The following is a 26,220-nucleotide window of genomic DNA, read 5'->3' as shown; positions in this document are numbered from 1 at the left end:
GACATTACATTGGTGTGTAGATATGGCAATATGTAGACTTTTATTATTTATTCCTCTTAGGTTTAAAATAAGTTAAATATATTTTAAACATTTGGTAGGAAAATTCGTAAGTGTTAAGCGTTGCTTTAATTATTCTCATAATAATTACATTCCTTATGTTCAATTCAGTTAATTAGAATTAGAATTTAAGTGCTATTTTTTTTTTAAATATTTAACTATTAGATCAGGTATATATATGATTTTCTTACAGCAAATAGCAAATAGTAAATAGTTTTCAATGAAAACAAACTTTGTGTATTTATTTTTATATTGTAAATGAATTGTATTAAATGTATTTTCCTGTGTTACTCGTATTTTTAGTTAGTATCATGTTCTGGTAATATATATTCATATTTAGTTTAAATTTTTTTCTTATTATTTTCATAAATTTTTTGAATTATTGTTTAATTAAAGTGTAGTTGGTAAATAATTATAGAAAACATGAAAATAAAAAGCATAAACCGGACGGACGTGTATTTCTCTACGTGTTGTTGCCCTGCACCGGTTCCTTATCGCGGTCGCCATTTTCTGGTAATTGTAACTGTGATAATGTGGCTTGAGGTGCCGCGACTGTAGCTGCTAGAGTAGGTCCACACTGAATGGCGGCTGCAGATGCTGTCGCCGAAGCAGATAAGCTCATGACTGCCGGCGAGATATGTGGTTCGGTGAGACGTCGTTTACTTTTGGTCTTCTTCAACATTGTCGCCTATATATAAAAGGTGTAGTAAAGGGATTTGCCATTACAAACGGTCTTCTTCGCTTAATTCATATGTGAAATTTTATCTTTGAAATTTGTTTAAATCTATTTTATTTTATTATTGATTTTAAAACATTTAACACATATTGTTTTACAAAGCAACAGAAAAAACATTTTTTTTTCAGTGTATTAATTTTAAAATTGAATTAGTGTCGTTTGAGATATACAAATACATTCTTGGTTATTTATTTTTTTTTAGTGTTTTTTATTGCATACAAAAATTATACAAACAACGAATAAACAAAAGTTGTGTTCACGACTCGCGAGTCTGGGTGACGGAGAAAGGATGTATGCGGGAAAGAGTATTTTCACTTAAGGATGTGCACTAAGAAACCCAACACAAGAATTGAAACTTTGAAACGATTGTTGATATACATATATACATATATTGATATAATTAAAGTTACTTTGTCTATTTCAAATATATTTTATAGAATTTATTTAAATGGATTTCCCATAGAATTATCCATGAATTTCCATGAAAGCAATAATAAAATATGTAAATAATTTTTTAATATAAATAGTTTTTTTTTTGACTCCTGATTTTACAAGCATGGAATCTCTTCAGTTTTGTAAAATATATCTACATTGCCTCACACGATATATATGTTAGTTATAATGTTAGAATATTGATAAACAACAAATAATTTGTAATCCAATCCAGTACATCGTAGAAACCTGCAGCCTACCAGCTAATGTCATAAATATTTCCATACACTTATTAAAGTTACTTATATATATTTCCTAATTGCATATTTATTTATGGCGCAGCAATATGACCCACAAGCTTAATAAAGAGAGCAGAAAATGCCTTATGCGTTACCTCCCCCAGTCGCATTCTCTGTGACTGCCCAGCCTTGATCTGGGCAAGGAGGAAGTCACTGGGAGGAGAGCACTGTCTCCTTCTGAAATTAGGAGGTCCTCAAAGGACGACATTCTGGTTTCCATTCGAAAAGCGGAAGAATGTCTTCTGTTCGGTTAGGGTCAGTTGCAGCACAAAAAATTTATTTGGTCGCAATGCTCTAATACCCCCCCATTTAAACAATGATCCTCTACTAAAGATCTATGTCGAAGATATGGGCATGTATATTTGCAGACACGTTTGTGCAGCAATTTAAGTGCTAGTTTTCCGATTTCAATGGAATGACATTTGTTTTTTGTTAGGAAATAATATCATAATATTTACCGGAATTCTTAGATCATTGGAATAATATTTTTTGTTTGATTAAAAGATGAAGAAATGGTCCCTTATTTTTTCTTATTTTTCATTACAATTATTTATAAATAATAAGTGAAAACTTTTATTTGTATACTTTGAAAGAATTTTTTTGGGATTAATTAAATATTTTGTATCAAAAATTTAAATTAGATAATTTGTTTATAACATAACGTACTCTATTAATGCCAATTATTTCTATATGATTACCGAGATCTATATGTGGAGATCTTGATTTTTAATAATCAGTGATAATATTCCTAGTATCAGTAATTCAATCAATATTATAATTTATATTTTAAAGCCCGCAATAATTGAAGCTTAATCAATAAAATCAAAGAAAACAATAATTGAAATGACTTTTTGTGTCATTTTGTGGACTTTCAATTCGTAGTCGCTGTTATAATATTAATAAGAGTACATTAAATAAGTTAAATTGGTTTCAAGTAGTTTGCAGTTTGGAATGTTTGTTGTAACAAATCCAGAAGTTCCATGTTACAGCAATATACTTTCCGATGTATGTAATCTATTACACGCAGTATAAAAGATCGCAATACTCTACATCGCTGATAACTTAAATCACTATCATAACCTATCTATATTATCTTTATCTACTTTAAGAGAGTTGAAATAAGAACCTTTTAGAAATAGTTTATGACAAAATTGAGTTGATCTATGACAACCCAAAAACGCACCCTAGGTAATCTGATGAAAGAACCTTTTAAAAATATTCTATAATATAATTGAGTTGATATATGACAACCCGAGAATTCACGCTATGTTATTTCTGCTTAATAGAAAATTGTAACTTATAAAAGTTCAATCTTCCAGATAACATGTCTATTCGAGAACCAGAGTTTTCCTTGAAAGGAAGTTCCTTGAGTTTAAGAGAGTTGAAGTAAGAACCTTTTAGAAATAGTTTATGACATAATTGAATTGATCTATGACAACCCGAGAACTCACTATAGGTAATTTGATATAAGAACCTTTTAAAAATATTCTATAATATAATTGAGTTGATATATGACAACCCGAGAATTCACCCTATGTTATTTCTGCTTAATAGAAAATTGTAACATAGAAAAGTTTAAACTTCCAGGTAACGTGTCTATGAGAGAACGAGAGTTTTCCTTGAAAACGTCTTAACAAATAATTTAAGTTTAATAAAATTGAATACAACAAAAAAACAACAAAAAATCTTTAACAAAATTTTGATAAAATATAAAAAATAATTAAAAGTTTCTCATATAGTTAATATGCATTATGATATAAACAATATAAACAATATATATTATATCTTTATTTCGAGATGAATGTATATGTATAATAAAAATATTACAAAACATTTCCATAAGTGATCAAAATGAAAATTGTAGTATTGTATTCTAACTTCATGTGTAGGGTCTTGAAACGCATGCCTAAGATATAAGACAAGAACGTAAGCGACATGCATAAGTTGTAGTTTTGTTTTTATTCTGTTATTTACAACTTAGAAATTCGCAGTAAAAGAAACAATTGTTTTAGAAAAAAGCATTAAAAGCAATGAAAGAAAAAAAAACAAAATAACTTCAAAATTGATTTCTTTATGAAAAACCTTCTGTGCTATTAAAAATAAAAAACTAAAGAAACTATTCTGAAATAAAGAGAGCCTACCTTGAGAGCGGACTTCAGTACTACAACATCTCCAGGACTCTGCACCCAAGGTTCACCATCAACTTGAACTGGCATTTCCGAATATAAATGTATTTTTATATGTCCGCCCTATAAGAATAATTGAAAACATAGAGTAACATCTTATTGACTTTAATATTTATATACATAATCTTTGTTTAGTTTTACTGATCTTTAAAGTGATATGTGATATTTTATTGAATAATAGATGCATTGTGTCTTTCAATAGAATTACCTGTGCAATACGCATTGCTGTCCGTATTCCAGATTGTATTTGCCCCAAATGCACAACACCAGTAACACCAACGATTTCCAATACACCATCATAATGATTAGGTGTTGTGAAATTATCATCCTTATCTGGACCCCATGGATTTGCACCACTTCCCCAACTAAATAAAAGGAATCAATTAATACATTGTTACGTATATTCATACATCTAACTTGCCTTAATATATTCAATATAATTATACCCTCAACGGGTGGCAGTTCAACAACTTTACCGTCCACTTCCAAACGCAATTCCTTATGCAAGTCTTTAACAGTCTTTCGCCCAACTATTTTGCGCAACCCCATTTTCACGTAATAACCTTTATTGTGCAGACGTGAATTGAACTTATTTGGATTCTCTTCACGTGCATTATGAAAATCCAAGCATAGGTCTGCGTCAATTCCAATGCCAAAATAGTTATTCATTACAAAAATCTGGGAATTGTCCTCGTTTTGTGCACCGCCACCTAGGGTGATCAATAGAAGATCGCATTAAGTTACTGAATTAATTTCAAAATTTATCAATTTCTTAAATGCAGTTTGGTCTATTCTTAGAATACAAAAAGAGTTCATTTTTCATACCAAGGAATTTCTGAGAAATATAAAATGAAAATACACAATAAATTTACAACGATCAAGCAGTTCACAACAATTATATAAAGAATAAATAATAATTTAAACGAAGGCGTTGCGCACTCATTTGCGGTAGAATATACACAATTTACACCTGGGAATCCAGTTTTTGCATCGAATAAATCTTCGGTCTATGTACATATTCAGTGAATCTTCCGACTGCCTCTATTGGTATATACAAGTCTAGTAGTTAATAAGATAAGATAAGATACTACTACTTTGGTATACCAATGAAATAAGTTGTATTTTTAGGAAGGGAAAAAGTAACAGTTGGTAATATAACAGTTATAAATAGTATCGCGAACAGAATATATTGACCAATAGATTGATCATTTATACCATCGAATGCATGTCAGTGAGAAAAAAAGCAATTTAGATATGATGGTACTGTATTGTTATAGATAAAATAAAGAAAATTAATAAATCTATTATTTACAAATAAGCTTTCAGAAGACTTGAAAACAATATAGTTATTCCGTGCATTCAACAATTGGTTTCGAAAGTTTACTTTAAATAAATAAGTATAGTAAATTTTGGAGACGTAAATTAATCATTATAAATTAATGAACTTTTAATCATTTTTGCTATCTAATATAATTTATTGCTGTTACTCTTACGGCACTACACTGTTTATTTTATTCTTAAACTATATTCAGACAGCCAAATTTCTTTAATTAAGGAAATCATATGTTTTTTGTTTACAAATCAAATGTTAAAAATTACATGCTCCAAACGTCATTTGTATGTGGAAAATTTTAAAAAATGATTATTATAACAATAAGGGATAACATTCAATAGTTTTATTAGTTTTAGTGGATTTCAGGTATATGAATTATTATTTTTCACTCTATTTTAAATTAATAACAGTTACAGTTTTTTCTCTATATTCAAATTTAAAAATTTGCATTATGTCATTTTTTCTTTATCTAAACTTTACCTTTTCTTAAAATTTATCTGACGCATAGTTGCATTTGAAATGTCGCTTAATTTCGGCCTTTGTTTTAACGAAATTAAGGTCATTTTCCTTAATTTCGTTCTAGCCTTTAAAATGAATTTTGTATGGAAAAAAACGACTTAATTTCGCTGCAACGAAGATGAAATTAAGATTTTTGCGAAATTAAAGTGTGTCTGAACATAGTATAAAACTTTTATACTAGGCACATTTTTAAGTTTATTACCGGATTTAATAAGTGTATATGCAAATAGCTTGGTCCCTTAACAAGCTAGTTTTGAACACAAAATTGCATAGTTCCTTTTCATTCACAATAGACATGTGCGAATGCAAAGGTTTTCGTTTCTTCTTATTTATTCAAAGTTAAGGGATCGGGTTTAATAAGGGTTTTGTGTTTATGGAATAATATATAAATAATTTAAATGGAATAAATGCTATATTAAGGTCTGATTGTAAAATATATATGCATTTTTGTTTTTTGAAGTGAAATATCTCTTAATAATGCAAAATAATATAGAGGTAGATAATTTTATATTACACTTTTATGTACTATAGATATCGGATATTCAACTATCTACCTTTGTTTGTGGCTTACTAAATGGAAAGAAAATCAGCTGAACCATTTTTAAATAAAAAAGAATACACATCTTACCTCTTCCGTTTCCTTTATATACCATATCTGATAATTAATTCATATTCACATGTATCACAAACAAACAAAATCAACTTAAAATATATTTGTTTCATAATGTAAAAATTAATTAATAATTTAATTACAACAAAAATGCCAAATGTTATAAAATGTTGAAGTTCGTAAACATTTAAGTGAATTACTTTTATACACTTTTATATTTTAATATACAACATGCAAATTTTCAATAGCTAAACATCTTTCACACCAAAAAAGGCAGCACAATCGAATACCAATTAATTTCAGATTTTTACAAATGCCCAATTTAAATTTGTTTTTAAAAATCAGATTTTATTTAATTCGAAGTAAGAACCTGGCCGAAAATTAGCATTAAGAATCTTTTAATATGGAAGTAATCATTTTCTCCAGATCCTTACTTTCTGATAGCTTTTATTTTAGTCTATTTTAGTCTTTATTGAAGCTTTAAACGTTAATTTAGTCTTTGAAAGTTAATTTAAAAGGTACATCGAAAATATGTACATGAGAATTACTAATTTGAAGTTTGTTTTGTTAAATATAATAATTTTTAGATTTTTCGTATTTATTTTATAGACAGGAGAGTATATAACAAAAAAAAAAAAGAGTAAACAAAGACGAACATATGATAAAAATAAAATAAAAATAAAAGGGTAAAGTTTTGAACATCAAATGACCTGGTATATCACTCGATTGATGATGCTGATTTGTTTGTTGCGATAGATGTGCTTGGTGAGCCTTCTTCTTCTTACCCGTTGTATTGGAGGGCGCTTTTAGCGCTGGCTCATCCGGTTTATCTTCGGGATGAAAGACAACAGTCCAACGATCCAAACGTATTTCTTCGGCTTCAATGACGTCTCGTAATAAATTTAACGGATCCTCACCACCTGTATAGCCGGAGCCCCAACACAATACGCGAGCCAAATCATTGCCTGCGCATTAAGATATGTATGTTAATCCAAGAAAAGTGGAAATGCGAGATATTCAGTATGAAATACTTACCAGTGCCAAGTGGTACTATAGCACACGGTGGGCTTGAACATTCCGAATCCTGTCCTACGTTATCCAAACATTGCAGAACCCAACCAATTGTTCCATCACCGCCACAAACTAAAATCTTGTAATTCGCTATTTGACGGAATACGTATAAACTGTTTAAAAAGACAAATTGATTAATATACATTATATCACTAAATTCTTATATTTATTTTAAGTTTTATTATTTTTATATTATGTTCCTACTGCATTTTTTGACTGCAGTTGTTAACAACTGCTTCTTGGTCTAGCCCATGTAACTAATGGTGCAACCTAATACATATCCTAAGAATATATTCTCTTTCTTTCTGTATTTCACGGGTACAATCATTTTTATTATAGCAAATAATGGAATTAGTACCATAATATATAAAAGGATGGCGTTACTAGCATGAAAAAATAGCCAAAATTGATTTATGTACTCTTTCTGCATTGTCCCCTTACATTATTTATAAGCATTGTTTTATTTTTACATACTAACAATACTGGTTTTGTTTTCAACTATCGAGATAGGATACAAATAATAGTTGTCCTAATGATGTTAGAGAGAAGAGATTATCTTCTTTAGAGTTTATGTTAGCACTTCTTATCGAATAATAAGGACGATCTTAGAACTACAATTTGAAAAGTATATCAATGTTTACCCTTTGACGAATACAATTAAAATTTATATTAAAATTCTATTGAAATCAATTTTCTACTGCACTATAAAAAAAGAGAAATCTGAATTAATAAAGTAAATAATCATATCACATTTGGTTTGAAATAAATTGTTTATAATAAGTGCTGTACGGAGGCGCTTTCGTTTAATTTAAAGTGTTATAAGCTAATAGACAATTAAGTAAATAATTTTAAAATATATAATATATATATATTTATACACGTTTTTTTTTACTTACCCAGGTAGGGGTCCACCATTATCCAAATCAAATACTTGGAATGGATTCAATAGTTTTCTAAAACTTGATATAAGTTCTAAACCCTGACATCCACCTGACTTAACATTAACAAAAACAAGCAATGGTCGTACATCTGAAGGAACCATACTGGGTTCAATATTTGGCAGCAACATAACCAGTAATTTCTTATCTTCTATAATAGTTTCACGTAAATTGTAAAAAGCGCGTACCTATATACATTCAATTACAAAACATATTATACATTATAACATATTATACATTTCAATGAACTTTTTGAATTTTTCAACTTTACCGCTTTTTGTGAGTCCTCAAATGTTAAAACTACGGAGCCATATTCATAGTAAATTGGCCCAATGCTGGTGAACTTATTCTCATCGGTTACGTATTTTGTTAAAATTTGTTCGTAATTCCGTTGAGATAAGCCTGGTGGTAAATTACCTACAAATAATGCAATATTTGGTCCATGTGGATCTTGCTTGTGTTGCATATAAAAACGCATCAATTCCATTTGTCGTATTGAGTCTTTCCCCAATTGTTTCATTATATCCCATGGTCGTTCGTTCCATGAGAGTATGCGTTCTGTAACGCCGCGATCAAGCAATACTTCGGAACATCTACATACAGAAATATGTATATTAGACATTATATCCGTATAATTAGTTCATAAATTAACATATATTAGTTCCGTACCTATAATCTTGTATTTGATTATCTTGTAAGCCAAATTTATCTAATGCATCACGTATCAAATCCTTAATAATTGTTGTATTATCTACAGGAACACTAACGAATGTCTCCTCCAGAGAGCATTGCAATTTGCCAGGATAAACACGTACAAATCCTCTATCCTTATCGTGAAACCTAAGATATATAGCTGGTCGTTTACCTTCTACATGTATTAAATTCATGACAGGAGTTGGATCTTGCAAAGGTGTTTCTTCCATGCCGGCTGGAGCATAAAGGTCAGTTAAATAAAATGCCTATAATAACCAAAGTAAAAAGTAATTAGTTATATATACGCACATATATACACTATACAACACATATAATATAATATCATTTGGCCTTTACTTACACTGGGATCACGAGTAATGTGAAAGGCGCGTAATGCAGTTGTTAACAATTGTTCGAGTGTATACGTTCTTGGTACTATAATAACACGGTAAAGTTGACGGCGGAATGAGTTGTTGCCATCGAAAACTTTAATCATTTCTAAAAGGATTAAAGGAATAAAAAGATTACATAAAATTTAACTGCATACTGTATAGACATTAAGAATATATATACCAATATCCTTTTCTTCTCTTTCTTTCTCTTTCTTCTCCTTGTCCTTGTCCGATTTGTCTGATTTATGGCCTGCTGATTCTGGTCTATAATGAGACGTGCTGCCTGAACTGCAGTCAACTGTTCTGCTGCCACCACCATGCGCGGATTCTGTTTTACTAACTGATTCCTCATCTTTAAATCGTGGCGTATCGCCTCCGGAACTAAACTCCTCTGATATACTTCGTGCTAAAGTTAAGCAAAAACAGCAATTTATGAATAACAATTTTCTTTACTCACAAAGCATTAGATATTCAAAGAAATCTTTAGATTTAGCTTTAATTGTATTAAATCAGTTAGTTTGTTAGCAATTACTTAATTTTTACTTGTCAGTAGCACTACAGTTAATGTTTTTAATTCCATTTACTTCTATTAGTTAGCAGTTTCAAAACATGCGCACTCTCTAGACTTCTGGTAATATATGTTAGCCTTTACTGGCTAGGACGTTATTTAATTAATATTACATTTTACTGGTGAACCGACTGAATATCTTAAAAATTTCAGATATTATAGAGAGAAGAATGAGTACCTATTTACTAAATCCAACATTCAATTGCTACATACTATTTAAAAACAGTCATATTATTTATAATCTTCGTTATAAATCATACTTAATATTATGTCTTATATTGGATGTATGACATCATGTTTAATCTGCATGTTTTTAATATGCAGATTGATCTTTACTTTTATATATACATTTCTTTAAGAGAAATACATACATATTTTACTATATCGTCTTTTAGGAAAGAAGTTTAACTTCTTCCTAAGCAGTTATCATTTTATTGAAAAATATCTGTCATAATATACTTTCGCAAAAACTTAGAAGGAAGAAACATATTATAGGACTATTAAGGATTTACCTTACTAAATTTACTTCTATTAACAAAAACAAAAACAAGAAGCTAAAAGCAAATAACTGCATTTCTAACATGAGTGATAGAAACTGTTATATTGGGGAAGCATAAGGGCGTTAGTCCATTTTTGCTGCTTAAACATTTATCAGCGAACGTTATGTTAAGTACATGGGCAGTGTCTCGGCTAAAATTCTATGAATGATGGAGTTAGCATGCGCTGCTTGGATTAGTATAGGTTTAACATGCTGTTTTGTTATGATAAATATGCTGAAGATGATTGATTGATTATACTTAATAAAAATATAATTGATTAGTAATAGTGATGAAAAAGTATTTATGTGCAATGTCGATGTTAGTATAACCAAAAATGTTATGATAAAAAATATAGCAAGAACTATCATACAAAAGGTTCAAAGGAAGACAACTTAAACGCATACTTCAAAATAAATCAAAATATAAATCAAATACTCTGAAAAGCATATTGAATATTTTAACTAAAACAAAATTAATTTTTAAACAATCATTATACCATTAATAAAACAAATAAAAATACTAAAATCAGTTCCGAACAATCACCTCTGCGTCTGTAATAACGTGGTTTCCGCCAACCCAATGATAAGCGTCGCATTCGCTTCAGCAAACGCCCGAAAACGTGCTCATTATCGCTTGCATGTGAACGACTTCGGCTACTGGCAGCATCACTAATGTCACCAGCTACATCATCACTAAGCCCACCACAACTGTGAGGTCGTGGTCGATCGTCTAAGTATTCATCATATTCATTTTCTTCACGTAAACGTGTTACTAAATCGTCATCGATGTCGATCTCAATATCACCATCCTCTTCATCTTCATCCCTATGTAATCTATTTTGCGTGGAGCTCAGCGTAAAATAGTTATCATCATAAGGTTGATAATTGCCATCTTCATCCTGTATTGTTATTTCTATACTTTGTGACACGCGATCAAGGCTATAATCGCTTCTGCAGTTCTTATTGCCACTTTTTATTGGAGCGCCTGAGTTGGAACGTTTTGAACGTCTACGTTGAAAGAAGCGTGTATATTTTTTATGTCTGCTAGTTGGGGTTTGTGTGTGCTGCTTGACACCAGGCTCCTGAAAAGATTTGCTACGACCTACAGGAGACAGTTGTGATGGTGGTGGTAGTGGTGGTGGAACAGGTGATGCTGATGACAGATCACTGGAATTTGGTGAACTCAAAGAACCACCAGCAACAACACCTGACTTCGGTGGCTTGAGTATAGGTTTTGCTTTTGAAATAGCACCAGTCTTTGTAGCTCCTCTCTCATGAGCAACTAAGGCAGTGTCTACCGCCGTTTCGGTAGTTTTATCCGCATTTGCTGATCGCTTTCTCGATACGACAGCAGACGTAAGTTGTGCAATCTGAGCATTTTTGCGTTTATCTACACTAATACGATTTTCTATTGATGTATTACTATTACTACTATTATAGCTAAGATTACTAATTAGATTCATACTAGAGTCGATATCAATATCATCTGTTGTGGTTAGCTCACCGCCAGTATCTGAAGTCTCATATAAACTTTCATGTGGCGCAGTCTCAGCTTCCACATCGCCATGATAGTCAACATCACTGCCACTACCAATACCACTCGCACCAACAGTAGCTACCGATGACGCTGCTGCTGCTGCTGCTGCTGCTGCACGCTTACTTTTTTTAAGTTCTACATCACAATGATCATATTCATCACTTATATCGCCACCACTAATATCACAGACTCCCACATCTTCCTCATCCTCATCAGTGTTCGAGGAAAGATGTTTCCGTTGGCGACTATGTTTCACTTTGCGAAATATATTTGTGTAAAAAAGATTCAGAGATGATGAAGCTGAGGGCGATTTTTGTATGTACGTCCCAGACTTTTGACTAATTTTATGACTAGAGGTAGTTAGTTGCAGTGCGCTGTCTTCATTTGCATCCTGCTCCGGTGTCCCATCAGATCGATCACATTTTTGAAGTTTCTGTTCCTCATCAACCTGTACGTCATCTTCGTCCTCGAGATATTCGCCCTCTTTAGTTTCTTTTCCTTCATTGACTGAGTATGATATCTCACCCACTGTAGGTATACGAATAAAAGATGAAGTTGGTGAAATTGAGGCTATCGATGATGGTGGAGACGAAAGTAAAAAATTTTGTTTACATTGATAACGGCGTTGCCTTTCAAGCAATAAAATTTCTCTTAAACTTAGTTCAGGGTGAACTGAATTAGTTGTTGTTGTTGTTGATTCATAATTTATTGCACTCAAATCAGCTAAATTTTATTTATATAATTTTTTTTAAATTTGTAATTATATGAAAGAAAATAAAAAAAAATAAAATAAAAAATTTGTAAAAAACCTTAAATAAAAATTTTGTTCTAAGTTATGGAAACTTTAATGGGAAAAATTTTGTTTAAATTTTGTTTAAATTTTGTTTAAATTCTGTCAATGTTTAAAACTTAATGAAGTAAGCAAAATGAAACAAGGTATTAACGTAGTAACTGTGATTTGTAGATGCAACAGTTAATTGAGGTTATGATCATGATATATACTACATATAAGTTTTATATGTTGTGATTAACACCTATTTTATGTTAGTTTAAAAGAAAAATATTTTTTTTTTTGACTATACTAAGGAATTTTTGCTTTTAGGGAATTAATGAATTATACTAAGGAATTACCTTTGTTAGAAAAGGAAAGGCTTTTATTAATCGAAAAATACCATAATCTACGAACTAATCTTAGAGTTCAGATATTATTCTGAAAGAGCTGATACTTGATTTGTCAGGATATTTTTTGTTGATGCACAACTGCAGTGATAAATAAGCTATAATGAATATTTATAATTGAACTATAATAATGAGTGGAATTAATTCTAAAGACCCATAAAAGTGTGGAGGTTTGACACGATTGAGAAAATAAAGATCGATTGTTGGAAGAGCGTAAGGCTCTACCAAAAAACGCATATCAAAAAGTAGCGCTGGCACAGTTGTATAATATCTGGAATAGATGACCTTCAAGATGACAAAATCGATATTGATGAATAAATCAATAGTTTTAGAAATAAAAAAGTCCCCTTCGATTTTAAACTAACGTCGTTCATATAGTTAGAGTTAGTTAGAGACATTATCAAAACTTATAATAACAATTTCGGAAGCTACTGACATGAAATCGTTACTGAACAATATTAGCTTAGGTTATATCGTCGTTTCTAATGAACCTCTTAAGCCTATTGGCGCATTATGTTACCATTGGCAAAGCTTAAAATCTTTAGAGGAAGGTCATGCCAATGGACAATATCTTTAATAAAGTAAGTCTCTAGTATTTTCAATCGCTATGCTATATCTACTTGCCTATCTATTACAAATTGTATATATAATTAAAAATTTTTTTAACCAAACAAATAATAGCAAAGGAAATATTATAATAACAATAAAAAAAAAATAATTTGTACGAAATTGAGGGATTTAAATGTGCAATAACGTTTCGATGTTTGTTCAACGGGAGGATTTTTTGATATGTGAGATGCGGATATAATGTATATGAAGAAATTGCTGGAGATGCTTTGAACAAACTGAGCACTACAAAACTAAAATGCATGAAATGTGACAAAGTTACTTGAAAATTTAATTTGAATTTTATTTTGCATTATAATTATGTTTATAGTTTTTATTCTTAATTTTAAATAATATTGAATTTTAGAGAATGATCTAGAATGATATGCAACAACATTTAAGACAATTGCAAACAATTAAGAGAACATTTAATTGTGAATGAAGGAGGATAGGATGATTGTGTGTTTATGTATAGCAGTGTCGTTATTGTAATGTCGTTATTCAAATGAAGTTGTGATGTTGTGATGTTGTGAAGTTGTGAAGTTCTGATCTGGGAGTGATTTAATTGTTTGAAAAAATTACACACTGAAAGTCACAACATTTTGTTGAACTATTAACAACGTTGACTTGAATTGCATTGAGTTGAAGTTTAAGAAAAGATACTCCACGCCACAATGACGTAGTGAATTCATTTAAAACTCAACGTATCTAACGCAGTTGTATACTTACGACACGAATAGTCGCGAACCAGGGTTGTTTTTGATTTGACTTGCACACCAATGATTGCCTCTATCGGCACCTCAGTACGTGGTATTGACACTGAATGTGGAGGTAAGTAAATAGGTTGAAGTATTCCGAAATTACATTCCGCCGGCAGGTACTGACGACAACCGCCGTGTGTTGTCATGCCGCACCATTCGCAACGATACCCTGCAAATTTATTCCAAATAACGAAAATTCATTTAAAGTTTCTACAAAATTTATTGCTCATGTAAATGCCATGGACAATTGCAGTTATTGGCTTCCTTCTAATGCATTTAGTTTAACACAAAAGTGGACGTTATTAAATTAGCTTTGTGTGTCCAAATTAAGTTTGTTTTAATACAATTTTGGATATACAATTTTGGATATCCAAAATGAGTACAACACACTGAATTATTAAGTGAATTGTAAAGCACTTGTAAAGCTCAATATATTTATAATTCAATGCAAAAGCATAAGGAAGCCGTCCAGTCATGTTGGCATATCACAAAGCTCTAGCTTACCTGTCAGACATTCCGATGACCAACAGGTCTTCTTGCAAAATGCACATTTAGACGTTGATGGTAGATTACCTTCCCTCCAGTGGTGCTTTAAAAGTTAAAAGTTAAAATTAAATTAAATTAAAATCATGTTGTGACAAAAATTAACTGCAAGGGTTTCAAGAGTATAAAGGAAGCTGAGAAAGAAGCTTACCTGATGTTTGACATTTAATAATTCTTTGCCCGGCACATAAGTCGCATTTTCAGTGCAATCCGGTACGGCAAAATCTTGGCACTCAATATGCGCGAAATATTCGCAAACTGCAAAGCAAACAAAATCATGGATTAAAAAATTTCTGCATGCAAACTTGGCCGCACAGTAAATGCCCGCCATTATTATTAAGAAATTCAATTAACTTCGATTGAAGCAAAAAAAAAAATTAGACGAGTATGAGTCTTTATATTCTTGAATTTCTATACGATACATCCACTATACTTCCACTTACTCAAACAATGCACGGCTGGCGTTTCGTCCAAACGCTTGCGGCAAACTGTGCAGAACTTCCTTTTGTGATGTGTCGGCTCAGACCAGCAATGTGCCACAGGATTCTGTATGAAAAATTGTGTGTGTGAGAAATTTGCACAAAAAGCATAAAATGAATGCGCCACAATGGGCACAATAAAGTGGGCTGGAATGCACCAAAGCTATTGTGTATACGTTAACCCACCTTTATAATGCACGGTGCAATGCCGGAACAAGGTGTTTCCACATTGGAGACACATCTTTCATGTATAATAAAGTTGCACACTGCAAGGATAAAGAAATAGAAAAAAGGATTAAATAGTTGCAGTTATTTTTATATTTCATTCATGCTTCATACAATGTATACAATGTATGTGAGAAGCAGTTAATTGATGATAAAGTTTCTCGATATTTCTCTATTAAAGGCGTAAAGATATTGCTTGGTTGTGCTCGTACGGCACAAATATTGTGTAATTAATTATTAACAGATAAATAGATAAAGTAATGCTTAAGCTACAAGTATTGCGAATACATGTAATATTTCAGATATTTCTAATAATTACGTTTATTTATATATAAAATTAAATTATTAATAATACTACTTTATAATATAGATATACCTACTTCAAGATATTTGACAAGTTTAAATATTTTGCTGATTTGAAATATTTTCCAGTACACCTTTTTATACTAATATTTTTTTTATTGAAGATTTTAATGTACCAATAAAAAAAATTATATAAATTTCAGTTTGAAAAGAAACCCTAATAAGCTCAGATATTGTATATAGAGTTTTCGATAGATCAACCTCTCATTTGTAAACTAATCATATGAGTTCCTCGTTCTGTGGAAGTCAACTCTGCGTGTTGGTTGCAGTGGCAGGTCATTAGATAAGTTTCATTTACCTCAATAAGCGATTTTTCGCCGTTTTGCTACCACATTCCTCGCCAAAAACCCTAGTATAAAAGAATAAAGAATAAATCCATTCCGCCGAATTTAGATAATTTAATAGGCCTTTCGTTTTCACCAATAAACGGTCTGATAAACTATCAAACAAGTATCTTGCTAAGAACCTATATCTAGCGGACGTCAAAACCGGTTAATAACGACTGAACGAGAAGTATTTACTGTCTCCAATAATCAAAATTTTACATCACTATAGAAAGCAATCAGATATTTTTTCATGATAAACTGGGTATGAATATTATGTCTATAATGAGATTACAAACTCTGAAACATACAAAAACTTTGCTAAAAAATTAAATAATTTCATTTTTTAAATATGATGACACCTTGATAAGATAATAATAATTTCACCAAATAATTTTTTTGTAATATTTTTATTTTAAATCAATTTTTAAAAGCTACTTATCCGATATGGAACTGCTGACAGTTGTATAATATGCATGCTCCATATGAATAGAGCCACTGTAATCCATTATATGGAAGGATTCAACGGTGGTCGTATGAATACCAAATATGCTGAGCGGTTTTGACGTCTAAATAAGATAACAACTCTGAAAATAGATGTGAATAAGATGCCTTCATCTCTTCAACTGATAAATACTTTGAGAACCTCGAACAATTCAAATATTAAAAAAGTATAAAAAAAATTGAAAAACCGTTGAAGCAAGTTTATAGAACTCTAGGAGATATATGTTGATTATTAAATTTAAAATATTAGTGAAAATTTGATTTCTTTCACTTATTGCTGAATCACTAGTCAGGTCTCGTCCTTTTAAAAGCGAATTAAACGTTACTTAATAAGCTAAATTAAAAAAGAATTAAAAGAATTAGAGAATAAGTGTAAAATCTGTATTATATGTGAGTTAAATATGTAATTAAATATAAATTACTATCGAATATAAATCATGTTTTATCATTCGCAAAATGAATTAGACACTGATTAGTGTAAATTTAATAAAATTAATATGAAAAGGTAAGACCCAATATTTTTAGTTTTGAAGTAAATATAAATAAAATTAATGCAATAATATGTGAAGTAATAATTGGCAAATAATTAATAAGAACGATAGTTCTTAGTGCAATATAGACGATAGAATAAATAGGATGACGTAGATATAGTTTTAGTAATATTAATTTATGTTAGATCGTGATCCTGATGATATAGAGTATAAATACATTAATACTTTAAAAAAAAGGGTCCCATAGCCGGATTTGAAAATATATAAAAACCATTAATAAGAACTATTTTAGTCTTTTATAAAATATTAAATTAATATGAGCTGTGACGTTTTTATATATATACATATTACAAACTAATTAAATCTAGACATTTAATCTTCTACCTATGTATATTATATTTAAAAAAAAGAAAACATATACATACCATATATTTGAATAAAATAATAAATTATTTGTTTAATATTTGTTTGAGTGCCAAAAAGTCCCAAAGCCATTCGAAGGATAAACAATCCCATCTGCGTCATGAGTAAAAAAAATTTTTCATATCAACCATTTTGTGGAAAGCTTACCACATTGTAAAGATGGAACTATATTGCTTTGGCGCATCTGCAACTAATACCAATATTAAGTATAGTGATGGACTCATAATGTTGGTATTAGTGCAGTTTTTATTATTTTTTTCAGAAGGCAATTTAATGATATAACTCAAGTTCTGATATAATATATACAAATATATTTAAAAACAGCAGTAAATAAATGCAAGTGTAGTGCTATATGGTGTGCTATGTAAGCAACTTGAAGAAAAGTAGGCCGCTGACCTGACGTTCTCGTACTGACGTCATGAATGAACTCATTCATAGCCAAGTTTTTAGGTTACGTTGCAACGTAAGGTGCGAAAAAACTATTTCGTTGTAGTTTATGAATTGCCAAGAATTGTTGCACGAATGTTGCTAATAATTACGGTTGTTTCCTATGGATGGGAGGTTGGGGGACGCTTCCGAAAAATATTATTGAATTGTATATAATTTCTTTAGGCGCAACATGCACAGTTTTAAATTTATAGCACACAAGGATTTTTTCTCTTTAAAAAGAGCCTACAATTAGAATAGTTATAAATTTTCAGAATGTTCTGAAACTTATTTTTATAACGAATTTATACAAATAAAAACAATTCTTATTAATATGTAATAAAATTTTTAATTAATACATTGAATGATACTGAAAATAGTTCTGGAATTTTGAAGATTAACTGCTTACTATAACAAAGCTTAATAACAAATACTTCTAAATTTATATTATTTTTACCTTTTTTTATAGATAGATACTATTTTATATATTATTATAATATTTTTTTAATTAAAAATTGAATTACACACAGAACTGTGTGTAATAGTTTAATTGTAGATATGCTATGATTTTATTAATCTATATATATTTAAATAATGAAAGTAGCGTTTACATTATTTAAAAATACTAACTAATAATCAACTAGTTGTACAATATATTCATAGATAAAAAAATTATTTACAATCTAACCACTTTTAGATTATGAAAGTAATTCGTCCTTCAGTTAAAGGACGTAGTTTCATATTTAAACTCAAGTAAATCTGTCTCTGTCTCTGTACATTGTATATTAATTTGAACATGTAAATTTTTCTTCGAACAAGTTACGTATGAGAAAGGATGTCGTTTGCTTGTTACCATAGAATATAAATTTTATTGCATTGAAGCTATTTTTAGATTGTTTATTCTAGTTTCTATATACTACCAAGTAGCATCCACAAATACACGTGCTGTGTGTAACATTGTGAATATACTCCCTAAAACTATACTATACACATCCATCATATAATGAGATAGATACGAGTATGAGTTGGGATGTATATGTATATGTGTTTGTATGTACATTTTGTGTGTTGCCAGGATAATTGATTTTCATGGTGTAACAATTTATAAACAATTAGTCTTAATTAAATATCATAACTTAATAACAACATTAAAGTATACAACAAAAAAAATTCAAGTGTAATATTAATATAACATTTATACACTAAAAGTAATAACAAATAAAACTTCGTCTTCCAATCATTTTATGTAATTAATAAACAAAAAAATATTATACTCTGAAAATATCCTTTGGAAATATTGAACAAAGGATATTTTTTCGTTGTTGTTATATTCAACAAAATACATTTCGTTGTCGTTGTTGTTGTTGTTGTTTTTGCTATTGTTGTACGCATGTCAACATTTTATGTCACTTTTCTCTTTTTTTATTTATAAAGTTATACCTATATATACATATATACATATATATAGATACTTGTATGTACTCGTATATGTAAGAAATACGTATTTATAATTTTAATAATGTCTTCATCTGCTGAATAAGCAAGTGTGGTGAATATAATTTTTGTGTCATTTTTAATGAATGTTAAGAATTAGCTTTATCACAAGTTCAATACATAATAAGAATACATTGAATTAAAGCAAATATTTTTATTTTAATTTAAAAAACATATGTAAAATTCATATTCATATAATTTTTTCACTTTTAAATTTTCTTCAAACAACCTTTATTACAAACTAAAAAAATTATAGAGTGTATTTTGTAAGAAAGTCCCGCAAATTAAAGCGCTAATTTCTTGATCCAAAAAATATGTTTAGTAACATTTAGTCTATTAAATTTATTTTCATTTTGAGTATATTTTCTTCTTGGTACTTGCACTTTAAAAATTTTATAAAAATATAAAATATTTGGAAAGACCACTAAATATGGGCATCTGGTAATAACCGTAACAGCTGTATGATCAGCCAAAAATTCATTTCAACGATATTTTGAAGAATTGACATGTGATTATTAAGAAAATTTAACTTCGAAAAGCATTCATTGAATGTGTACTCGAAAGAATGACAATGAAGAACAACGTAATTAACGTTGCGAAATTGCGAACATTTCCCAAACGCAAACAAACGTAATCAATAAATGCCAAAACAATGTATCTAGTATACTAACTCTCAATGATTAGTTGACAGCAAATGAAACACCAGAAAAAGCACTGCGCATAAAGTATTTAAGTGACAAATCATGTTGAGTTAAACATAAAATTTAAATTACCAAACATTTATTTATAATCAAACCATCAGTTAAAATAGTAATATTAATCTTTGGTGAAGTGTATACAATTTTTTGTATTAGCATACTGTTTAGAGTAGTAATAATTATTTTTAACATTGTTTTACACTGCAACACTGTTTGTTTGAAAGGTGATTTGCATTTCATTTTTGCTTTATTAAATCTTTGTTCTTGCTTTTTTGCCTTTTATGCTTTGTATCAAAATTTGCAACTCTCTCTTACCGGTTGATCGTTGGCGAAGACGCACGCATTTGTTTCTTTGGTTCACTCGTTTATAAATTTTCAAATTTTGTAAAATAAATAAGAATGTACATTTATATAAAATATTATCATTTCGAAACAATATATAAATAAATAATTACAAAGTGATAAAAAATATTATCATATCAAATCATTGGTGACCCCGACGTGATCGGATTGAAAAAATATACTCGGATTTAATTTCGTACAAAACATTTTATAATGCACATGCATTTTAATTTTGGAAACATTTTTCGATGAAGTTTGTCAACTCGGACAAGTTTAACATACATTTTGATTGCTATTGTGCATTCTTTCTATTTTTACTTTCGCTGCATTTATGTGCAAACTTTATTTTATGCTATCGTGTCATAAAATATATTCAATTAATTTCAGTTTAAAGTTCGGCAGATCGGACATATATAAACAATTTGTGCTATCGTGCATTTCTTTATTTTGGATCGGTATATGAACAAATATTATTTTATGCTATCGTGTCATAAAATAAATTTTAGTAAGTGTCGTGTTTAAGATTTATATTTGTCAATTCGGGCAAATACAAAACGCAATTTTCGGAGCAATCGTGCAACTAATTCATAATACGAACACGCTACATTTGAAATTTACACGAGTTAAATTATTGATCATGATAGACGAAGTTGAAGTAAATGGGGCAACAGAGCACTCAAGTGAGCCTTCACAAATTCTCTTAAAATCAAGATCCACTTCAATAAAGTTTCAATTAACAACATTCAATGAGACTCTGACTCCTGAATATTTAAGCAGTTTGTGTGATTCCGATATTTCTGTTCGGCTGGAGCATGTGGAGCGTCTGGCCAATAAATTTGAAAATACTCAATCTACTCTTGAGGAATTGGACATATCCGAATTTGATGGAATGGTCCGGTTTGATTTCGATATGTTGTACTTGAAAGTTCGATCAAAACTTCAACATGAGCTTCAAGTCAGACGTACATTCAATCCAAGTTGCTCTACAACAATACATAAATCGTCAGGTGAGAATCAGCAAGACATCAGGTCAATGGCGAATACAATTAGGCTTCCAGAATTACAAATACCAAAGTTTGATGGAAATTATACTGAGTGGCCTAGTTTTCATGCCATATTTGAAAACTTAGTTCACAATAACCAAGAACTATCTGAAACAGAAAAACTACAACATTTATTTTCAAGCGTAAAGGGCGCAGCATTTGACATCATTAGATCGTTGAGTTTAAGTGATGCAAACTATGCTAAGGCTTTAGAATTACTTAAAAAGAGATTTGATAATAAACCTTTAATTTTACAGGCACACGTCAAGGAAATTTTGTGGGCAAGGGATATATCGAATGAATCATCGACAAAGTTAAGAGAGCTTAGTGATCGAATCAATTTGCACATGCGTGCTTTACAAACATTGGGCACCAAAGAACAAATCGCAGACAATTTCTTGATCCAAATCATCAGTGCCAAGCTCGATTCTAAATCAAAGGCTAAATGGGAAGAAGAGTTGTCCGTCCATGATTTGCCAACGTGGGAAATGATGACTGACTTCTTAGAAAAAAGGTGTCGTGTATTGGAGAATATGGACGGTGCTATGGTCTCCCTAACACCTAGCCACCAGGTAGGAAAGAAAATTACTAAAAAATATAGTTATTTGGCAGCAAATATGGGTACTATCTCTTGCGTATTTTGCGACTCAAAGGATCACTATATTACAAAGTGCACACTGTTTATAAATCTTTCCCCAACGCTTCGATATAAAGAAGCAAAGAAGTTGCTGTTATGTTTAAATTGTTTACGCAAGGGTCACGCATTGAATAAATGCAAGTCTGGACATTGTCGTCATTGTGCTTCAAAGCATCATTCATTGCTTCATATGCAATCTGTATCTCCAATTAATTCGAAAGGCGTTGCACCTGAAATACATATAGCAAATCGGTCGGAAGAGCCATCAACTTCAAAAAATACGTCGCTGCTCTCACTGTCCTCTGTAACGTCTATTCCTAAAGCCCCAGAATTTCTATCTGAAAATAGTGTGCTACTAGCTACTGCAATCATTCTCATCAAAAATTCCTCAGGAACTTTCGTTCCATGTAGAGCAATTCTCGATTCTGCGTCTCAACTCAATTTTATAACTTCTCGTTTAGTCAACTTGCTGCAGTTAAATACGAAAACAACATACACAACCATATCAGGCATAGGGGATTCTACACTTGAAACAAACAAGGTTGTTGAGCTATTTACAAAATCGCACTCAGGCGATTATTCAACTTCATGCACTGCGATCGTTACAACAACTATCACAGATCCTCAACCAAACTTTAACGTAAACATTTCAGATTGGTCAATTCCAAACAACATCACCTTAGCTGATCCGATGTTTTTCAAATCACAGAGCATCGATGTGTTACTAGGTGGCGGCTTATTTTTTAACTTATTGTGTATTGGACAAATTCGTCTGGAAAATAATTTTATGTTACAGAAGACAAGGCTGGGTTGGATAGCATCAGGTGGCGGTATTATTCCAAAATACAATCACTCATTTTCGTTAGCTATAGCTAAGAAATCAACCACTGAATTGGAATTTGAAAATGAAAAATCGTTAAATGAAATTGTAAAAAGGTTTTGGGAAATAGAAAATTGTTTTGACGCGCACTCTTCGCTAACAGACGAAGACGCATATTGCGAAACCCATTTCAAACAAAATTTTACTCGGTTAGATTCTGGTAAATATTCTGTTTTACTTCCTAAGCAGCGTAATATCGACTCACTCGGAGATTCTTATAATCATGCACTTCAACGATTTCACAGTTTAGAAAGAAAGTTGCAACGTAATGCTGATTTAAAAACTCAATATGTTGATTTTATTAATGAGTATATAAATTTAAAGCACATGTCACCAGCACAATTACCATCAGGTGTTCCAACGTGTTTTTTACCTCATCATTGTGTGCTAAAAAATGAAAGTACAACTACAAAATTGCGTGTGGTTTTCGATGGGTCAGCTAAAACATCCACCGGATTTTCTCTTAATGATCTGCTGATGTCTGGACCTACAATTCAATCCACACTCTTTGAATTAATTATTCGATTCCGATATTTTAAAATTGCTCTTTGTGGAGATATCTGTAAAATGTATCGATGCGTGCGTGTTACACATCCCGATGAATATCTTCAGTGCATTTTGTGGAGAAGTAATCTCGATGATGACGTAAAGGTATTCAAATTGGACACTGTGACATATGGAACAAGGCCAGCTGCATTTTTAGCTATTCGAGCAATGCATCAGCTGGCTCGCGATGAAGAGAAATCATACCCATTGGGTTCTAAAATCGTTCTCAGAGATTTTTATGTAGATGATTTAATGTCAGGCGGCGACACCGTGGATGAAGTAATCAACATTAGAAGGCAAACTACTGAATTATTAAAAAAGGGTGGTTTCCAGATCAGAAAATGGTGTTCCAATAATCCAAGAGTATTGTGTGGTATCGCTGACTCCGAACGTGTACAATTATTGAAATTTAAAGATGGTTCTGATATTACTAAAGCATTAGGTTTAGTATGGGATCCAAACCACGACAATTTTTTATTTTCATTTACTCCAGTGGTAGGTAGCCAGCAAATCAACAAACGTACTGTTCTCTCAACTATAGCCCGTTTTTATGATCCAATCGGATTAATTGGACCTATCATCACCAAGGCTAAAATTTTCATGCAAACCTTATGGAAACACAAATTGCATTGGGATGAGAGTCTACCACAAGCATTATACTCAGCATGGATTGAACTTCGCTCTCAACTTACAATTATCAGCAGTTTTAAATTCCCTCGTTATGTTTTAATGCCTAATTCTAAAGTGCAGATACATGGTTTCTGTGATGCCAGTCTGAGTGCTTATGGTGCATGTATATATATCAGGTGTGAGCGCTCGGGTGCATTTGATTCGCATCTACTATGCTCCAAATCAAAGGTTGCACCACTAAAGACACTTACAGTTCCCAAGCTAGAACTTTCAGCTGCTCTACTTTTATCGGAACTCATTGATATGGTCGTCAAAACTATAAATTTTACATGCGATTTTCATTGCTGGTCAGACTCAATGGTGGTATTATCTTGGATACGTGAACAACCGTCCAATTTTAACGTTTTTGTCTCTAATAGAATTAGCAAAATTCAAACTCTTACCTGTGGCATGAATTGGCATCATGTACCAACTTCTATGAATCCTGCAGATATCTTATCAAGAGGAGCAGCGCCAGATGAACTTTTAGCCTCAACACTTTGGACACAAGGACCTGAGTTTTTAAGAACATCGCATTTACATTGGCCCCAAAATACTGTTTTCGTAGCAGAATTACCTGAACGACGCAGGAGAGTTTTAATAACTACATGTCAGCAAGATTTAACGCTATCCTGTAAATTCGCTAACTCATTTAATAAAATGCAGATAGTTTTCGCATATATTTATCGATTCGTGTCACTCAAACATAAAGAGACCATAAGGAAAACTGGCCAACTTGATCCTCAGGATATTGAAAGGGGTACAAAATTAATGATTTTAAACATACAACAAACTCATTTCGCTGCTGAATACAAAATATTAAAAAAAGGAGAAAATGTTAATAGTTCAAGTAAACTTTACTCCCTCAATCCTTTTATTGATTCATTTGGAGTAATTCGTGTAGGTGGTCGACTAAAACATTCATTACTAAGTTTCGAGGCTCGCCATCCAATGATACTTCCAAAAGCTCATGTTATCACAAACGCAATGATAACCTATTTTCATCAGAAGAATTTGCACGCTGGGCCACAAAGTCTGCTCGCCACAATTCGTTTGCAATATTGGCCAATTGGTGGTCGAAAAACTATAACACGCGTTATCAACAAATGTGTTCGTTGTTTTCGACTTAAGCAAAAACATGTCGAATATATAATGGGAGATCTACCGCGCGACAGAGTGCAACCAAATAGAGTATTCCACACTACTGGTATCGACTTCTGCGGTCCCTTCTATTATAAATCTGAAGTGCGAACCAGACCTCCAGTAAAATGCTACATCTGTTTATTCGTTTGTTTTTCGACGAAGGCTGTACATTTAGAAGTGGTAAAAGATCTAACTACATCATCGTTCTTAGCTGCTTTGAAACGTTTTACTTGTATTCGTGGAAATCCCAAAATAATTTGGTCTGACAATGCCACGAATTTCGTTGGTGCAAGGAACGAGTTGGCTGAAGTAAAACAATTGTTCGAAAGTAGCCAACATCTTAAAAATATTCATCAGCATTGTCTAAGCGATGGCATAGAATGGAAATTTATACCACCTAGATCTCCACACTTTGGTGGTCTCTGGGAGGCTGCCATAAAATCTGCAAAGCGTTTGTTTTACAGCACTGTTGGACTTTCAATCTTATCATTTGAAGAATTACGCACACTCGCATGCCAGTTATCGGCAGTGCTTAA

At 31.2% G+C, this 26,220-nt stretch overlaps 2 protein-coding genes across 3 annotated transcripts in view; both read right to left on the bottom strand.

Moving 5' to 3' along the window:
• LOC119673885 (protein Skeletor, isoforms B/C) overlaps positions 1–26,220 on the bottom strand; it is a 94,312-nt gene that overhangs the window by 67,374 nt on the left and 718 nt on the right. The gene's annotated exons all lie outside the window — the stretch shown is intronic.
• On the bottom strand, positions 320–19,624 carry LOC119682782. The gene is made up of 18 exons (XM_038096292.1): positions 19,576–19,624; positions 15,664–15,743; positions 15,442–15,544; positions 15,150–15,256; positions 14,960–15,044; positions 14,424–14,624; positions 10,917–12,632; positions 9,448–9,672; positions 9,236–9,372; positions 8,851–9,140; positions 8,453–8,774; positions 8,140–8,369; positions 7,208–7,356; positions 6,883–7,137; positions 4,132–4,420; positions 3,919–4,075; positions 3,666–3,773; positions 320–745 (listed from the first exon to the last, which is right to left on the bottom strand). Exons 1-18 carry the CDS (start codon positions 19,622–19,624, stop codon positions 521–523), a joined length of 4,728 nt encoding a protein of 1,575 aa, XP_037952220.1. The 3' UTR covers positions 320–520.

Source organism: Teleopsis dalmanni, chromosome 2 (assembly GCF_002237135.1).
Source record: "Teleopsis dalmanni isolate 2A chromosome 2, ASM223713v2, whole genome shotgun sequence".
NCBI lineage: Eukaryota > Metazoa > Arthropoda > Insecta > Diptera > Diopsidae > Teleopsis > Teleopsis dalmanni.
This window is presented reverse-complemented; position numbering and strand designations above follow the sequence as displayed.